The sequence below is a fragment of the Hirundo rustica genome, chromosome 3, assembly GCF_015227805.2.
Source record: "Hirundo rustica isolate bHirRus1 chromosome 3, bHirRus1.pri.v3, whole genome shotgun sequence".
In the NCBI taxonomy this organism is placed as follows: domain Eukaryota; kingdom Metazoa; phylum Chordata; class Aves; order Passeriformes; family Hirundinidae; genus Hirundo; species Hirundo rustica.
The window spans coordinates 43,048,870-43,068,570 of NC_053452.1; the positions used below are offsets into that span (position 1 = coordinate 43,048,870).

At 35.3% G+C, this 19,701-nt stretch overlaps 1 protein-coding gene across 3 annotated transcripts in view; it reads left to right on the top strand.

Moving 5' to 3' along the window:
• TTC13 (tetratricopeptide repeat domain 13) overlaps window positions 1-19,701 on the top strand; it is a 39,400-nt gene that overhangs the window by 5,196 nt on the left and 14,503 nt on the right. For all 3 annotated transcript variants that reach the window (XM_040058085.1, XM_040058084.2, XM_058419687.1), the window contains exons 3-15: window positions 1,345-1,420; window positions 4,184-4,254; window positions 6,451-6,516; window positions 8,008-8,100; window positions 9,175-9,291; window positions 10,109-10,219; window positions 12,621-12,703; window positions 13,805-13,946; window positions 15,192-15,366; window positions 15,806-15,962; window positions 16,232-16,362; window positions 16,694-16,826; window positions 17,307-17,399. In XM_040058085.1, coding sequence (XP_039914019.1) covers window positions 1,345-1,420; window positions 4,184-4,254; window positions 6,451-6,516; window positions 8,008-8,100; window positions 9,175-9,291; window positions 10,109-10,219; window positions 12,621-12,703; window positions 13,805-13,946; window positions 15,192-15,366; window positions 15,806-15,962; window positions 16,232-16,362; window positions 16,694-16,826; window positions 17,307-17,399 — 1,448 coding nt within the window. The remainder of the gene's footprint in view (window positions 1-1,344; window positions 1,421-4,183; window positions 4,255-6,450; window positions 6,517-8,007; window positions 8,101-9,174; window positions 9,292-10,108; window positions 10,220-12,620; window positions 12,704-13,804; window positions 13,947-15,191; window positions 15,367-15,805; window positions 15,963-16,231; window positions 16,363-16,693; window positions 16,827-17,306; window positions 17,400-19,701) is intronic.

Consider the following 19,701-nt stretch of genomic DNA (forward strand, 5'->3'; position numbering starts at 1 on the left):
AAACAATTATAGAAGAATAATGTTTTGCAAAATGAAGTGTTAAAGGTCATTTTCTGAATATTACACTGAGGCCGTCGGTGATATAAAAATGTTGTGTTTGTAGATCCATATGGATTGCAACGTAGATTTAGTTTCCTTATTGTTATATCTGTTGAACCCTGCTCATTTTTGTGCTGTATTTTTAATGGCTTTGCTCTATAAGGGAAATAACTGCAACATTGTCACTGTAGAGGTGCAGAAATAGGTGAAGTAACAATTTTCAGTATTACAGTGTAATGTAGAGCTAACACATCACCTTTAACTGCAGTAAGAAAGAAAGGTTTGTAAAATCCATTTGCTAATCATTTATGCTTTCCAAAATACTCAAGTTCTTAGAGCAGACCAAACGTTCTCCTCATCATTAGACACTCAGGGCAAAAACTGTGCAGTGGGATTTGACCATTCAACTTTTGTACTTTGTAGATAAAATATCTGGGTTGTGGACACAAGTAATTGACTGCTTTTGATTGGACAGGCAAAACAACCTTAAAGAACTGTAGTGAAAATGAGCTGTTTAGTTGAATTGAAAGAAGAGAACTGAATGGAGAGAGATGTTATTTTTCTCCCTTGTTTCCTAAAACAGTTTGAAAGACCTATTAATTTAAATGAACATCTTGTCTTTTTCTAACGTAAACTACTCTGGTAGGCTTACAGCTGTCTATGGAAAGTACTTGTGGAAATAAACAGAGCTGAGTATTTTTACATTTCTGAGGGGCTTGTCATTCTCAGTATTGGTTTCTATAGGTACGTTATTTAGGGAACAGACATCCTAGATAAGGCTACCATTTGAACAAAGTGTAGAGCTGATAGAATGTCATTATTGAAAGGAAAGGCTCTTTAGTATGGCATTGTGAAGTTAAACTTTTGTATCTTAATGGAGTGATATTCTTTCAAGTGTTTATTTTCAGTGTTTTACTCTTCCGCAGTTCTCTTCCTTTTGCAGGAGTGAAGGAATAATTATAGGGTAAACAGTATAAACTTTCATACAAAATAAGGTGTCTTAAAAAGGCCTGAAAACTTCACCTTGAGCAAATATAATACAGAAACATCAGTCCCTGGTAAAATGCTGACAGTGTTCTTCCTGAGGTTTGGTTACCCTTATATGAGAGCAGGAAACAGCAGCATCTGACTGAAGAGGAGCTTTTCTCCCTGTGGAAGACTAGGAATGAACTTGATTTCAGTTACCTTAGTGAAATCACATTAGTTTTTACTTTGTATTTTAAGGCATTCTCTTAAGGATTTAAGACATGGATTTTCTGTTCAATTTTGTGTGTGCTGAACACTTAAAAACATGATGTTTTACAGAGTCAGGCGAAGTTGCTTGCAGAGCAAAAACGATTTCCATTTGCTACTGATAATGACAACACAAATGAAGAACTGGGTAAGATGTTTTATATATAAAAAGGTGAATGATGTGCTAATTATTAGCACTGAATGTTTTGAAAATTGATGATTAGTGATGCATTAACTTCAAATTGATCTTAATAAGTCTGGAAATACAGCAAGTTATTTCTGGTCCTATTAAGCAAGTACTTACCTCTGTTGCTAAAAACCTGTCCTGCTTTCTTTACTAGAATTCTTCACCATGTCTGCTTAAGCAGATGTTCAAAAAGGATTCTGATTAAGTCCTTTTTAACAGGCTCAATTACTTCCTGTTCCCATTTTTCTGTGATGATTGATGACTGAAGCTGTTCAAACATCCAGAAAATTTTACCAATGCAATATGCTGTCTATGAAGCTTAGATCTTGGATCTGTTTTCTGTCTCCACACTCCTCCCATCAAATCTTACACGCAGCAGGAAGACTTTCTGAATTGTGTCTTAGGCTGCTACTTAAAGTTTGTTCAAAGCACAGTCAATACAAAAAAATGGGAGCATTTCAAATAAATAAACAGGAAATACTTTTCTCAAAGGACTCAAAAATAGAGTTGCACTGTTTCTTCAAATGCAGAGGTATTACAAGGCACCAAAGAGGTTGTTGAGGATGGGTGTCAAGGAAGGCAGCAGACCATCTTTTTAAGACCAAAGGGAGATTTCATTGCCCTGTAATGAACTTAAAACAGTTAAGAAGGGGGTTTTTTGACATAGTTTCTACCTTCATGGATTTATCCAGGAAAATTTGGGGCCTTAATCTTTATTTCATGTTTCTAGACTACCTAGCTATGTTCATAGAATCCTGCAAAGAATACCAAACTTCTATTCAGATGAAAATATCTGATACTTTTAGTATCTGTGCTGGAGACTTGGAACACTCTGCTAGAATGTCCTTGTGTTTGGCATGTAGGCTGGCACCTATCTACCCACTTTAGTCCAAGGACATTGTGGCGTGAGGAGCCTGGTTTGGTTCATCTTGTTTGTGCATGCTACTTTTCTGAGGAAAAGCAACACAAAATGTATGAGGCCTTCTGAAGGAATTTTGGGACTGAAATACTTTGGCTAATGGGCCATTGTTAACCATTAATTTTTTTCATAATGAAGTACTTGGTTTTTTGTAATACGAAAGATGAAAAAATCAAAAAGGTACCATTTAAAAATAAGCTGATACTGTATCAGCTACTAGCTGTCAAGCACTTGCCATAGTTTTACAAACAGTTCCCAGTTCAGTTTGGCATTTTGCCAAGTGTCTTGTATAAACTAAATACAGTCCTTATCAGCAAAACAACTGAGTGACAATATAAGTCTTGATTATCTTGCACCCTCCACATTTTTTCTTAGCACTGGAATGGTTGAGTTGACTTTATTTTACGTCCCAGCTTTTCTGTGTTCTGGGATTTGAACCCTAAAGATGATACTAATAACTGTATTGTCTTGAAGAAGAATGAAATAATGAAAATTCAAGAGCTCTTCATCCTGTCCTCCACCCTGCCTATTTTTTCCCTTTTTTGGCAATACTATGTATTTGTGCCAAGTGTTGCACACAGTATTTCCTTCTTCGTAATAGAAGTGCTCTGAGTATGAGACAAGCTCTGGATTAAATACATGTCTTATTTCTCTTTCATTTAACTCTTCTCCTTTTTTAATGAACTGTGCTTAGCAACACCGCCAAAACAATGTGGCTCTGCCTGCCTGAAAGATAAGTGTCTGCATCCTACTAATAATGCCTTTGCTTTAACTGACTTATTTGTCTCTTCCCATGTTTGAATAAATAATTAAGCTAAGGGGTGCCTCTTCCATTCTCTTTAGATAACTGCTAAATTCATTGTAAGTGGGGAAAGGTGAAATGCTGCTTGTAGTTCCGCTGCCAGCTGTTTGATCAAACTGCTTGGGGAAAAGTTTTCCCTAACTTTCACAGTTGTGGTCTTCAAGATACTGGGTTTTGTTGACAGTGTAGACAGAGCTTAGTTCAGAGTTAAGAACTGTGAGAGATTCTCATGCAAAATGAGACAATCTTGAGATATCCAGCTGTCAGAATTGAACTTCAGTCATGCAAGCACAACTACAGTTTTCCAGTCTTGTGATTTGACTGTATTTTTATCTCTTGTGGAGATTACAGGAATGTATTTCTAAGGGTCTGTTTCTTTTTCAAACACTTGGCTTCTACTTCAAGATGGGGGCATGTGCAAGAACTTGAAAGCTTTTCATAATAATAACATAGGTAAAGACTCAGTTATTTTTCAGTTTCAATTTTAAAAATAATGAAATCAGTTTAGTTGAGGTATTTCTAGGTAATTCGAATTAAGGAAAACCTTACTGTGAACTAATAAAGTTTAGCAATATGTGTATAAACAAATAGAAGTTCCCTAATCAAATTGTCAAAAATAGTGATAGCCAGATGGCACTTTTAATTGAGAAAGCATCCAGGGCTATTGTATTGGAATCATAGTACCTTTTCTGATCCTAAGTATTTTAGAAGCAACCATGGGCCCTTTTCTGAACAACTTGTAAAAACGAGAAAAAAACCCCACAAAAAAGTCACAAAACCCCAAAACGCCTCTGAAGAACACAGTATGAATTGAGTAATTAATGAATGCTAGGTGGTAGCTGAGGGAAGTAATGTCATTTTGGTGGCTGTTCAGGAATCCTCTGAATATTTCAATCTTCAATGCAATGTAGGAACTTAAACATTTTACAGTTTGGTAGTGTTTAATATTTTTAAAAAGTCAATTTTTTTTTTCTGTGTTATTTACATTTTAATGTTTTCTTAGCAATTGCTTACGTGTTGATTGGCAACGGCTTGTATGATGAAGCTATACGACATTTTTCAACAATGCTGCAGGTAAGTTTTCTACGTGGATCCTGAAAAATAACTTAATGAAAATATCCATTGCCACATATGGCTTTTAATAAAACAAATATTAAATTAAGGCTTTTTAAATGAGAGTAATTATTCTATTGTTTGTTCATTTTCTTTTCCATCCAAACATAAGCATACTCTTAGAACTGAGTGATCAGTATCTTGGTTATTTGGTGAGTATTTTTCTCATCTGTAGGCATAAAATTTTTATGGCATTTTGACCAAAATTGCACGTGTTTTCAGAAACCTGACCTCTGCAGAGCTGAAGTTCCTTAGATTGTCTGCTTATTGTGTAGGCTGAGATATTTTAAAGTAGACTTTTTTGGGTGACAGCATGTTGCCAGTGATATGAAGAAAAAAACTCTGACAGAGATAATTTATTGCTAGTGGCAAGTAACACATTGCTTTCACAATGATAAATGATTTTGTATGCTGGCTTTATCCTTTTTCATTGGTAAGAATTTTATTAGTTAAATATATAAATAAATCATAACTAATACTTACATTGTGGATGTTTTTCCTGACCAAAATAAAGAATTCAGAATTTTCTGCAGTTAAGTAAGAGGTCATTATGTTTAAAACAAAACCAGCCCCAACAATTTATAAGATTCAACTAAAGATGATTATAAAATACTGCATTTTTGTGGCTAAAAACTTGGAACATCCAGAAGCATGGACATACTGTTTAAAATACACAAATGCAAGCTGAAGGCAATACTGCAAATAATAGCATGTATCTTTTCTTAAGTGTCATATGGCTTGCTCTTAAATTGAGTGGAAGTGTGGCAATTTAATGGAATTATTCCAGGGAATTTATCTGAGGACAAGAATATTTGGGGTTTTTGCGTGCTTTTATTTTTATTTGGTGGTTATAGGTGTGATATAGGTAGCGATATCTGTCTTCGATTTTTTTTAATGTGAGGGTTTTTTTTTACCCTAATGAGAAATTCTGTTTCCAAAACCACTGGATTTACGTATTGTTTCCTGTCTTTATTCAGAAGGAAACTTAAAACAAGTGAAGGTAAGCAAGATACACCAACTGTAGAAAGATACTTGGAGAAGTGTTTACATAATAGAGTACTTCTGCAGTGCCCACATCTCAGTTTAAAGTATGCTTTAATGTCATGCTTATAGTATGCCTGAAAGCTGTAAAGTGATCATGATTGTTCACTCTGTTTTCCATATAAAGTGATCTTTAAAACATTTAACTGAATAAAATAGCCTTGCTTAGCCATGATATTGAAAGTAGGAAGTTACCTACTGTTGATGTTGCCAAATGTAAACTTGGCTTCTGCTCAAGTCCGGCAAGTTGCCAGCCTTGATATGCCACGTATTCTATTGTTTTGTCCACGGCAGAGCTTGTTTCTTGGGAAACTGTTTCTTTCTTGGCAGATGTCGCAATTAAATAAGACCAGGCTTGTGCTACAAACTTCTGTAGCACAGCTGTGTTCCTTGCAGGTGTGAAGATGGCGTGATTCCTGACCGGTTTTCAGGGAAACTGGCTCCATAGGCATTGTTGTGTTGACAAAACAGTTTTGCTATGTAGTTCTTGAAATTTGTATGGGGAAATGTGGTTGGAGTAAATGACATCAAACAAGAAGTAGATTTACTCTGCAGGGTGCATCCTCCCTAAGTTCCCAAGTAGGAAAGTCACAAAATCAAATCTAACTCAAGGAAAGTTGCTGTCTGAATATAAATTTCATCAGGATGCCACAATATCTTGCTTCCAAATTTTAAATCTCAAATTTAAATTGCATACAAAGTAAGCTTTGAGTGACCAAATTGTACGTTTCTTATCTCAGGAACCTGAGACAGAAGAAGTTACATAATTACCAGTGGGGTTACAGCTAATGAAGTTGGGTAACAGAGTATTCTAATGATTACTGTGTATTTTAATCTACTCTAATGTACACTGTGTAATAACTTCTGGTAGGTGGTCACTGGCACTATAACTGTGCTCTGTTTGGCTTTTTTTACCAGACAAATACTCCAGAACAATTCCATTAAATTGAATTGAAATTTGTGAGCATATGATACTATGGACTGTAATACAATAAATTTCTTTGCCTGGCAACTGTGATTGTTCATTGCTTACTACTTTAGATCAGCTAAAATTAGATACGTATCAAAGAAACCAAAAAACCCACACCACAAATTAATATTTTATTTGTTTAACAGGAAGAACCAGAGCTGGTTAGTGCAATTTATGGACGAGGAATAGCATACGGAAAAAAAGGACTGCATGTGAGTAGATAATTTTTTTAATTAATACCCAGCTGAATTATTTGAATCTCATTTATAAGAGAGCCTGTAACAGGAATGACTAGACTCGTTAGAATGTGTTAATGACACCCCAAAGTCTTTGTGCTGTCCACCTTTCATGAGGAGTCTGTCCCTTGGTCGATGCACTGTATTACACAGAGGGGTTTAGCAGATCAGAATGCTCACGCCGTGGGTATGTTTGCTTTGTGACACTGTGGAAGTAAAGCTGCATGACATAAGTGTGCCAAAGGAGAAGACAAGGCAGTGTTGTGAGTGGTAGACAGGCTGGGAGCCACAGCTTCTTGAAAGAATTGCCTGTTAAGATAACAGGCAGTGTCTTACCTCTGAGAGACAGGTTTATGAAGTCTCACTGAACTCACCTCCACATCTAAGGTGTGTTTGGATATGAAAAAGTCTTTTGTTGCAGCTTGGGAACATTGTTCAGCTCTTCCAATGCAGCTGATTTCACATTGTTTTTTGAATGCTTATGCCTCTCAATAAGTATACTACCTTGAATTTGTTAAAAAAAATCAAAGTTAAATTACTTGGTTGCAATACTTACTGCACAAATAATTTCATGAGCAGAAAGAAATTTATGAGTAGACTGTGGTCCTTGTAGGAGTTTTGGTGGCCAGTTGAATCATGATTGAATGATTGCTAGAGCTCTGGAAGAATGAATAATTGAATAACTCCTTGAAAATTTTCTTTGTACAGAATGTTTAATTTTCTAGGAGTGCTGACAAGAGCTTGAAGTCCCTCATATTTGCTTGTTTTTAACATTAGCTTAGGTTTGTTTTCTCAGTTTAGCTAGGTATTGGTGCATCTTCACTTCATAAAAGTTTTTGGGTGGTACCTTCAAGATACAAAGGTGATATTTTACACAAAATTGCTTTGAGAAAGAAGAAAAAGATCTATGAAATCTAATACAGAACTTGTTATATAATTTCTTTGAATTTTTTTTCAAATTAAGTAACTATTCCATCCTGTTAATTAGGTAACTACTTCATTGAGGACAGTTTAAAATTATAGCTAGGCAGGATGCTGCTGGCGTCACCCCATTTATCAGTGCCACTTGGCTTAAGTTGCAGACAGTGCTGCTGACAGCACTGGTGGGTGTGAATGTGCCTGTGTGTTGGAGTTCATGTGGGAGCTTGAACCAGCTTTGCTGCCAAGCAAGGTACCTTTGGAGCTGTAAATCTAATTTATTCACAGAGTTAAATTAATAAATTATTAGAGGTACAACACAAAGATGATGTTTGTACAAAGTTTAGTTTTGTTGTTTGTAGCAGACAGGTGCTTTTTTCCAGCTGTTTGCAGAATAATGCCTCTTGATGTTTTTAGCAAAGATGTGAAGGGCTTTTAATATAAGCTGGTACACTTTCAGAAACTCAGCCAATCTAGTCGTCTTTCATCTTGAGTACAGTAGTCCAAGTATGCAGAGTTTTTCACCTTGTTTGTTTTTCTCCTTTTCAGGATATGAAAAATGCTGAACTTGCTCTGTTTGAGCTCAGTAGGGTGATTAGTCTAGAACCAGATCATCCTGAAGTATTTGAACAGCGAGCAGAAGTGAGCATTTTTAATGTCTTTTCAGACTTTTAGAGGTGCTGGAATTATACAGTGTTTCCAATTGTATCTTAACTGATTTAATGACTAAAGCTTGGTGTACTGTGAATGTTCCTCCTTTCTTTTAAAATATACACATTTCCTCTCAAACAATGTAATTTGTGGAATATTTAGTTTTAAAATAAGACGTAGACCATATAGAGTTACTCTAGCCAATGGAATGGCATATATTATGTTTAAGTGTTCTGTTTCTGACATACTAGATAACAAGATCATTTGTGCTGAGGGGTTTTTCTAATAAAATAAATCAAAATATCACTTGAACCTTAGTGTTTGCACCTTTTGTCACCTTAGTAAATCTACTATGAGTACTAGTTGTTAAAATACCAAATATTTTAAAAATTCAATGTTTTGGGTTTATATTTGTGCATGTAATTTAAAAATCATTCCAACCCACATATATTTTTTATTTTGAAAATCAAGTTTTGTTTTGCTAACTAAATTAGACAATGAATGTCAAGAAGCAGTTTTGTAGGCAAACCAAAAATATAAATATTAGTCAGCCTACTGTATAACAACAGCTGTCTAATATTCACAGTTTTAATGTTTTTAGTGGTCTCTTAGTACATTTGTGAACCTTGATCTAAAAATGTGAAAGCTATTTTAAAAATTGGAATTAAACTACTTTCCATTGGTGGAATGTTTTTTTTTTTTCAAATAAGGAGAATTTAGGAGAATTAGGAGAATACTTTAATTACATTTTCATTTGAATATGTTGAAATAGCTTGAAATTGAGTATTTTGCTTTGATCAACTTGTTTTTAATTTGTAATACAGGGTCTGCAAATGTGGTGATGTTCATGTACACTGATAGTTTTGAGAAAAATTCTTTCAGATTTGCTCTTTCATAGGGGTTTAAAAGCCATAATTACTGAAATTCATAGTGGAACTTTTCAGCCTATTCTAGCAAATGCAATTACTCTGTTACAGCTGAACATGGAAAAGAATAATCTTCATATTTCTAAAACAAATCTATTCTGTCTGTCTGCTCTAAACCGGTTTTGTTTTATACTCTTAGATATTGTCACCACTAGGACGAATCAGTGAAGCATTATCAGATCTCACCAAAGCTATTCAGCTACAGCCATCAGCAAGGCTCTACAGGCACAGAGGTACCCTTTACTTCATATCTGAGGTTAGTGGATTTGGGGGATTCTCTGGCTTTGGTTGTGGGGCTGTTGTTCATTATTTTGTTGACTTCTGTGCTAGTTGTTACTTTTGGTCTAGAACTTCTTTCCTATTTAGTTAAAAAAAACCCCAAACCAATATAAATAACAAAAGCCCTGATTCTCCTGTAGCTGGCTTTCTGACAGTTCAGAGGTATTCTCTAAGTATTTCACTTGCAAATCTATTTAATGCAGAGTATCAGAGGACAAGTATCTTGCATGCACACCTCAGATTCTTTTGTGTTTGAGGAGTAGGACGTGGATAAAGATTTTGACTTGATTTATAACCTGTGGCTGCATTTAATTAGTATTGATAAACACTAGTCTAAAAAGGAAAACAGATGTGGCCAAGGCAGTAAGTTTTAAGAAAAAACACTCCCCACAATAAACAAAAAAGCCCTACAAAAATGCTAACATCCCATTTTGCTATGTGATCTGTGTATGTTGTTCTTGAAGCTTTGATGTAGGACAAGTAGCTTTATCTTTGAAGATTGTGTGAATACTAGATAGCTGATTTCCTACTTGAGTCTTCAGATTTCACTGTTTGCTTCCAGCTATTTTTCCATTTACTTTACTGTTTTATACAACACTTCCTGTAGAAGTTGGAAGTGTGTTGTGCATTTGTTGATGTTCTGATTTGTAGTTGATAATCATGGCTGCTTAGCCCTGAGACTGACATCATATATTAAATAAAATTCTGTAGTTTCCTTTTATGAAAATAAAAGTATGTATTCCTCTTTATCTGTGTGGTGTTTTCTGTGTCATCTGAAATCTTCTTTATCATAGGATTATGCGACAGCCCATGAAGATTTTCAGCGCTCACTGGAACTGAACAAAAATCAGCCTATAGCTATGCTTTATAAAGGCTTAACCTTCTTTCACAGAGGACTTTTGAAGGTAAAGCTATATTAAGCAATAGTTCATTTAGAACAGTACCCTTTATTTGAAGTTATTTACAAAAAATGGTGGAAATATCATTGGTTTTGACATATGTATTTTCTCTCACCGAAGGAAGATTTTTAAGGTAAAAGAGTGCCAGCGAAATAAAAAGATTCCATGATACGACATGTAAATACTGCAGGCCTTGTTGAATCTCAGTAGATTGGTGATAACAGACATGTTAAAGGAGTGCTTTGAAAGATATTTGCATTTATCACCTCTGCTAGTATTTGTATGGTTATGTTCAAAAATTTCAGAATGAAGTAGAGATTTCGTAGGTTTTGGGAGCGGAAGAGGGATGAGGAGGAAAATAATTTTAAACCCCTCCTCGAATGGGCTAGGGAGTAATCAAAGAAAGTGCTGGTAGCGCCTTGCATTTATGTGTGTTTATTTCTGTTATAAGTTGTTTCTGGAAGACTGATATCTAACTTGAGGGAATATATTGCTCCTTCAGTTTCTAAAATTAGCAGGGAAGTAAGTTCTTCCCATATCTTCTTTAAGTTTTCACCATTTTTTGACTCAAAACTTCTCCCTGTTTTAGGTGTAGTAATATTGCCCCTGTTTCTTCTTTGTAAAGTCTTTAGAGGTACTGCTGCTGTTTTTCAGAGGGGAGGGTAATCAGACAAGTTGTCTGAAATCCTCAGTGTGAAAAATGGAAATGCAGTGTTGTAATTCTTGAATTCCAACAGTGGAAGCTGTCTTTTTTTTTTAACCTCTGATAACAGCTTGAGGTTCATTTATGGTTGTATGCAGAATCTGGAGACAACCCAGGACTCCTGAGTTTCAGCCCACTATCTTTCATAGGCAATCACTTTTTTTTAATTTTTTTTTTTTTTTTTTTTTTAAGTCTACTTCCTTGCTTTTTTAGTACCCAAGCAGGTGTTTTTTTCCACAATCACACTGTATGCTGTCAGAACATCAGACTGTCATTGAACTTTTATAGTAGGTATCTTCTTGCAGTAAGATGAGATACTTGCAAATAATAGTTTGGATTTCTGATTTTTGATGTAGGTAGCAGAGACTCCAAAAAGTGATGGTGAAAATTACAGCTGAGAAAAATAAGTGCTGTCTCAGTTTGCAGAATAGAAGCAAATGTCTTCTTTCTGATGCACAGGTCAACACATTTCTGCATTACCACCTCCTTCCCCCAGTTTCTTTTCTCAAAGGAAGCGTCTTCCCACTCTGATATTCATGTTCGGAGAGATTGTCACTGAGTGGTTTTTCATCCCTATGTATACCTTAGCTTCCAGTCAGATTCAGGCTGCCTTTTAAAGGAAAGCTGTACATGCCATCTGTTGGGTTTTATTAGGCTTGCTGAAAATTAAAGATTTGGGTTGATGGCAGCTGTGTTCATTTTTGAGTGAAAACAGATTTATTTGAATCACTGCTTTTGGGAATAATAATCTTGATTTTAAAACTTGCCTATAGGCTATGAGCCTACACACAGTTGTAGGTGATTGTCCTACATTTTTGTTCAATGGGTATTTTTATGCACATTGTAGTGCTCAGAATAGATTTGATAGTTTTTCTAAATAAGAATTTCTAAATTGACTAAAGATACCAGTAATTCTTTCCTTATGGCATCTAATTTATTGCACTGAAGACTTCAAGATACTTTTCAGGCATTCCTTAGTAATTTAAAGTAGTTGATTATTCCACCCTTAATTTTAAGTCTCAGTATTGAATATTCCAGTTTGTGTAGCCACTCTAGTTTGAAAAGCTGAGTTCTTAATCAAATTCTTTGAGGAGGAATATTTCTTTAACCACATGCTTATTTTGTTAGCTTTTTCTTATTACATTGTATTCCTCACAACAATAATAGCAGTAATAGCAACAGTACATGCTGTTGTGTGAAGATGATGCCTTACTCTGTAATTCCTCAAGAGAATGTTTCCAACTGAGGAAATACCAAAGAACACAGTAAGACAATTAAAGTCAGAGTGCAGATTTGAAGGAGTCTTTTGGCCTCCAAAACTTAGGAGGTGTATTATGAATGAAGAAGGAAGACTGTAAGAAGAGACTGCTTTGCCTTAGGGACCAGACTGAGCTTTGAAAGCAAACTCTGAAGGGATTTCATCTCTGAACTCTATTAAAACACTAAAAGAATTGCTCATTCCTGCTGAATATTAGACGAAAGAATTCCAGCTAAATCTGTCAGTACTGTAAAGAATGTTTTTGGTATTTCATTTATTATGTAATAATCTTGACTCTATAGATTTCATAATAAATCTATGCCTTGTTTGTTCCTTCCAAAGCTTTTGATATATAACTGTAAATTCCATAGCTAGTAACTACTAAGGTTGCTGAAAGGTAATGAGTGTAGTAAATTACAAACTTTTCTGTTGGTGCCTTTCTGTAGGAAGCCATTGAATCCTTCAAAGAAGCTCTGAAGCAGAAAGCAGACTTCATAGATGCATATAAAAGTCTGGGACAAGCCTACAGGTACTTATATTCAGAAGTAGTTTTAAAGTAATTTTTTCATCTGGTTGTGTTCTTTAAAATGCACTCTAAGTTTTACACATTTGTTACAAGATAGTGCAAAATCAAATGTGATATTTGGTACCTCCAGCAGCTGGTATGGCTATGTCAGGATATGTTCAATATAAATAATTTCTATGTTTGCTTTGTATTTTTAGTTTAGTCTCTTGTATCTCTTTGAATCTCCCAGACTCAAAGGTTAGTTAAATGGCATCTTCCAGTAAGATGTGTTTTAGGTATGCTAAATGATTTTTAAATGATGGAAAGGGTTAATACAACATGAGATGTCGCTGATTAAATCCTGCCTCAAATGTAGTGGCTTTGCTGTTCACTGTTCTGCTAAAAATTCTTTTTGGCAAATGTCTTTAACTAGTAAATCTTGTTTGTTTTCCTAGAGTTGCTCTTGTTTGAATTAATTTTGTCTTATATAATAATCTTAAATCAGTGTACTGAATTTGAAAACTATGATGAATTAAATTGTATACTATTTCTATATTAATTTTCTCATGACAGTTTCTCTGTGACTGTTTTTGCTGCCTGCGTACATGTACAGCTGTCCTGCACATGGAGTAATTCCAGTCAATACATTTTTAGTTAGTTTCAGTTTTCAAACACCATATGCTTTCTTCTTACTCACCATTTAAGTAGTTGGTAAATTTTTAAAAGCATGTTTGTACTTAAAACTTAAAAAGACCTCTCAAAGATAATTTTTTCCAAGAATGCTTTGTGCGGAGGTTTTATTTACTTTAGTTTCTGAAGAAATACCTTAGGTATGTGTTTCTACAGTTTTAATGTCTGCTGAGGATTGTGAAGATTTGTGGTCTTGTGGGGTTGTATTTCAGAGTACATATTTCTGGGAGTGACAAACTCTGTGCAGCTGTTCTGTTATTTACCACAGAAGAATAGTTGCAAAATTCCTGCTTTTGTTATAGAAATTTTCCATTAGTATTGTGTTTCTCTTTAGTGATAACCCCTTTGGACACCTTAAAGTCCCCTTTAACAAGTAATTTTTTTGTCACTGTTCCCTTCTGTATTTTTCACTTTCCACGTTCTGGAATCACCTAGAGAGCTTGGCAACTTTGATGCTGCTACAGAGAGCTTCCAGAAGGCTTTACTGCTGAATCAAAATCATGTTCAGACATTACAGCTCAAAGGAATGATGCTTTATCATCATGGTAGCTTAGATGAAGCACTAAAGAATTTTAAGGTAAGCAGGCCCTAAGTAAACACAAAATTTAAATGTTTTAACGAGGTCTTGCATTCAACAGATGCAATAAAATGGACAAATTTCAAAGCTTTTCATTCTAAGTGTGTGTGCATTTGAACTAGAAGTATTTTTTTTCTGAAGTCTGTCTTAGAAGATAAAACTTAACGGTTTGTAATTTAAAATGTAATTTTGCTAAAACTAAGGTGATTTCTTTAACTATTTTGTGTGTTTGTAAACCCAAGCTCTGGCTGAAATGTTTGTTTGTTTCTTTATTTTTAAACTGGTAGTTGTGTTCCTGCTGATATTTTGACTTGAAACTTAAAGTTTTTTCATATCGGATGGAAGGTAAAATGTACTAATCTGTAATTTTCAGCTGAAAATAAGTTACAATGTTTATCTAATTATTCTAGAGTATTTTCTTCTGAAAAAGTCAGGATATGTTGTGATTCTTTGCACTTGCAAAAATTTTCATGTTGCCAAAATCTTGCCTATCTCTGCTGGCATTAAATAGTTGCCTTGTTTTGCAGACAGATCAAAAAAGGCAGATTGTTATTTGTATGCCCATATTCTTAAAACAAGGAATGAAATAAGATCCCTTTCCAAATGAGTCTGTGCTTATCCTGAGGAGAACACTTTATGTGCGTTATTACATATTCACCTTCTATAACCCAATTTGTAGATACTGGTGTAATTGAAAAGATACTTCAGCTTCTGAGATGGAGATGCTCTTCTAAAGACATGTAATTTCTGGAAGAATTGGAGCATTCATTTCTGAATCATGAACAGGAATTTGCTGTGTGTTTAACATACAGTAAATAGCTGACTAACATGGAAGTGTACTAATGCATGAAGTAGTGAAGAGATGAATGGGGGAAATGACAGAAAAGATACATATCTATATAACTAATCCAAAATGAATTGTTATATTGTCAGGAGTATATTTTGCCTAATTTCACATTGAGCTAACATTGAGCTAATATTGTTAGAGCAAAGTGTGCAAAGCATATTTTCATAGGCAAGGCTTTGGTTTTCAGTTTTTTCCCCTTTGATAAAGCTGTAAATATTTTTTCTTATATTTGCTAGCAGTTTAAGTGCTCAGCAGGATTTGAAAGAAAATTATGATGGAAGTGGATCCTAGTAATCAGTAAATCTTTTCACATGTCTTCTGACCAGACAGGTTGGATTATTTGAAGGTACTCTTTCTGTCTCTTGATTTATGGGTTGTTTGTTCCTTTAATCTCCTAGAGATGCCTACAGCTAGAGCCATACAATGAAGTGTGCCAGTACATGAAGGGTCTCAGCCATGTTGCAATGGGACAGTTTTATGAAGGCATAAAAGCTCAGACCAAAGTTATGTTAAATGATCCTCTACCAGGACAGAAGGCCAGTCCAGAATATCTGAAAGTTAAATACCTCAGAGGTAAGTTGGAATTGTTGGTTTTGGTTTGTTTTTGGTTTTTTTTTTTAATTTTCTTAAATGCTTCAAGGACCCTAAAAGTGCGAGCTTGCTTGTAGTTATGGTCATTTTAGAGAAACCAGTGTACATTCTTATGAGCACTGTTGAGTATTTATGTTAAGAAAAAAGTACACTGATTCTTACTGTTCGTGCAGTTAAAAGCTGGGTCCAAAAACGGAATATGCATTTTCTATATAAATGTAGACTGTTGTGATACTTAGTTGAAAAAGACTTATTTCTAACTTGGAAATTGGCTAATAGCAAAATTATATTATCTGAAAATAACTACTTACTAAAGTCATGTTGTTTAACTGACAAGCATATGACATGGTTACTGTTTTTGTGTAATGGCATAAGTAAACTGATTATTCAAACAGTATTTAACTTTATTTCTTTCCTCCAGAGTATTCTAGATATTTGCATGCACATTTGGATACGCCTCTTACAGAGTATAATACTGATGTAGATCTTCCTGGAAATTTCAAGGATCACTGGGCCAAAAATCTTCCTTTTCTTATAGAAAACTATGAAGAACAGCCAGGGTTACAGCCACATATAAAGTGAGAATTTTGTTTTTTAAAGCATATTTGAAAGGGAGGGGTCTTGCCATTGAATTCAGTAACACTGAATTAATTTGAGATATTGGGTGTAACTGCAACATACTGTGTATGTTCAGTGGGCTGGGAGGAGGAATGAGTGTTCTTTATCCTATGTTTAAGTGTTTCTCACACCAATGGTATTGATTTGTAAAACACAGATTTGTTTGTAAAATGCTTTCAGGACTTTCATAGCCAAGCTATGTCTGATGCATGCTTTTCTCCTCTGTAAGAGATGTGTTATTTCAGAATTTTGAAAGCTATAAGCCTGATGTGCAAGAACTCATATGTGTAGCTGATCATCTGGGTTCCATGATGCAGTATGAGACACCAGGATTTCTTCCAAATAAAAGGATACATAGAGGTATACTGAAAATGCTCTGTAAATTTGAGGGGGGATGGGGGGAAGTCAGTGTAGTGATAATTGAGTGCTGTATCTTTTCTATCTGCAAATTAGTTTTATGCTGTGTTTCTTTCAAATCAGATAGAAAGTTTAAAATAATCATAAGCATATTCTGAACCTATCTGGGCCCTGGAAATTAGGATCTCCCTGACTTTTTGATGTTGTCCATTATTTTCCTGTAAAGACATTGTTTTCCTGCTTCAGTTTTCCTGTCTGTGCAAAACTGAGTATTTGGCTCTAATTGGTTTTCTGTTTCTGTTGTTGGTACCTCTGTCCTCCTGCCTCACCTCAGCAATGGGATTGGCCACTCTAGAAGTAATGCAAGCTGTGCAGCGGACTTGGGCAAACTCCAAAGTTCGGATGAACGGGAAAACCAGACTGATGCAATGGAGAGATATGTTTGATATTGCTGTGAAGTGGCGAAGGTAATGGTCACAGAGGACAGACAGCAAGCCTGGATTGGTTGTCATGATGAGTGCTCCAGCTAACCAAAGAGCTGCACTCATGGACAGGAAAATGAGCACTTGCTGCCATTCTGTAACTAGAAAGGTTCTGATAAAAGAAAAGGATGGTGTAGGTACAATGAGTGCACTTACAAAAATGCTCCATTTTTCTTCTATAAAGGAGGCGAAAAATCAGAATAGCATCTTCCAGTTGAAGCAAAGCTGTGAGAGGCTATAGGATCCATTGCAGCTAAGGCAAATATAAACTTAACAGTTTCAAGTCCAGAAATATCAAATGTTTGAGTTGTAAGGTTTTTGTAAGAAAAACCCCTGGGTTTCAGGAAAAGTTAATATCTGAATTCTAGTTTTTGCCTAAAATTGATCTGTTGGTGAATAAAGCTCTATTAGAAATATTACATGGATTGAAACGTGTGCCAATGTTGATATCCTTTGTCTTCATAGGATAGCTGACCCTGACCAGCCTGTGCTTTGGTTGGACCAAATGCCTGCCCGGAGCCTTAGCAGGGGTTTCAATAATCACATTAACTTAATCAGGTATGAGAGTTTTACCAAACAGCATTCCCACACACACTAAGGGATTGTACCAGAAATTACCAGCTCCTTGTGAAACAGCATTTTGCAGTATTGAATGTATATGTGCTTGTTGTTTTACTCTGATATTTATTTTAGGTTTCCTGATGGAACATTTGGGATTTTGCACAATTTTCCCTTACGATATTTCCTCTTTTTCCTGAATTTCAATTGTACAACTGAGTTGTAGCAGCTTCTAACAAGGATCCAGAATATGCATATTTTCACATGCTGTTTTTGTTTCCCCAATAACCTTAAATGTAAAAATTTTATTGAGTTCATCATAGTTGTAATTTTTGCAAATGCTGCCCCTCAAAGGCAGTGGCATCAAAATTGAAACAGTGCTGTTCTATTTGCTTTAATACAAATTTACAGTGAAGAGGAAAAACATAGTTCTCGTAGTTGTTTTCAAGGCAGGCCAGAGTAAAGCAAAAATGACAAAATAAGTAACCTGTGGAAGATAACAGTTACACTTGCAAATAAAGGTAAAATTTAAATGATTCAACCACTGTTGTACGTTCCATCTTCTCCCATGCTGCAAAACTATATTTGTAGTCATGACAGTGCTACTTCCCTTGAAGTGGTACAAGTGTGATAGACTCGATGTGGCAACATCACTGTCAATCACAGGAGCAGAGTGTGTTTGTGTAAGTAAATATGTAGCCAGCTTTCATCTTATTCCACCCCCTCATGGGAAACACTCAATCTTTGATCTGTTATTGTGCTTTTATATATGTCTATCTCTTTATTCTTTGAGAAGCTGTACTGAAAAAGGAGAATAAGGGAAACAAAGCCTTCTTAAGAATTATTTCAGGCAGAGAAAAGTAATGATGTTCTGATGTTCGTATGCAGAGGCTAATGAGGATTTGTCCTGATTCTTCCTTTCAGTGGACTGGACCCTAGCCGCCTCTCTGTTACGTTATGGAGTGATTAATTCAGCATTAAACTGCAGTGCAGATCATTTACTTTGCAAGATGTATTGCTTTTTGAACAGGCTTGTGCTCAGGCTTCTCTCTTCACTCAAGCCAAGTGTTTGGGCTCCAAGCTGTTTCCATCTTTGCTGTTGCTGCATTTCTCTCTTGTATTTAAAATGCAGCAGAAACCACAATCATCTGTACTTGGAGACAGAGATGCATTCCATACTTCACCTGTTTCTTCATGGTTTTATTTCTAAATGTGAGAGTAAAAGCTAACTTCTCGGTGATCAATGTTGGCAGAAAGGCATTCATGTAACAACACTAATTAATGTCCTGAAACTAACACTAAATGTTTAATCTGCAGAGATATGTGCTTGTACAGACAGAACCTCTTTGTCAGAAACTCTTGGTTTGCAGTAGCCAAAGTACTTTTTCACTTCTTTTCATTTTGTCAGGGAATGCTGGCCAAACTGACAATGTACTGTTACAGCTGTTTTGGTCATTTTATAGAAGTCTGAAATAAGCTTCATGAACATTCAGAATTGTAGGCCCGCAGTGGAACTAATTCTAACCTTTTCAGTTTGGCTCAGCCATGGCTTTTGGGGATCTCATCAGCATCTTGGTTGTGCTTATTTGATAGCTAAGTAATGGTTCTCTGAAAAATACTGGTTTGGTGCCTTTTTTGAAGAAACAATAGATATGAAGCAGCCTAAATACCACTGCCTTAGAAGTTACTTATGCTTTAGTACTGGATGGTGATTGCATTCTTTTTGACTCTGGAAACCTTTTCTGGTTTGGTCGTTCTCCAGCCTTAAATTCTTCATCTACTTTCTTTGATAACCTTTCTGTTGTGATTTGTTTCTGCTTTTGGCTCCATCCTCATGATTTCACATGATATGAGGGATAAAATAAATGAACACATTAAGTGGTAATGGTTGTGTTTTTTTCAATTTATTTTAGTTTTGAAGCATGTTCTAGTTCACTATGATTTCTAAATGACAATTTCTTCTTAAAGAATTATGCAGATTAGTATAATTTTCTTTTTACATTACTCAGCTTGTAAAATGACTGCTGATTGAAGAGACTAATAGGGCACAGAACTAATACCCTTTTCTTGCTAACTGAGAGGGCTTTATAGTCTTTTGGCTGTCCTTCAGGAAGATGTACTTTGTTTTATAGTTTCATAGTTGTTTTATAGTTCGGTTGTGGTTTGAAAGTTATTCTCATACCCATATGACTAACACTGAATTTTTTCTATAATAGCATGGCTACCTGACAGCCAGGTGTAACAGTAGATGTAGGCTGACAAATAGCAGTTTGCATGGTTATTTTGTGTATTAAGATAAAAG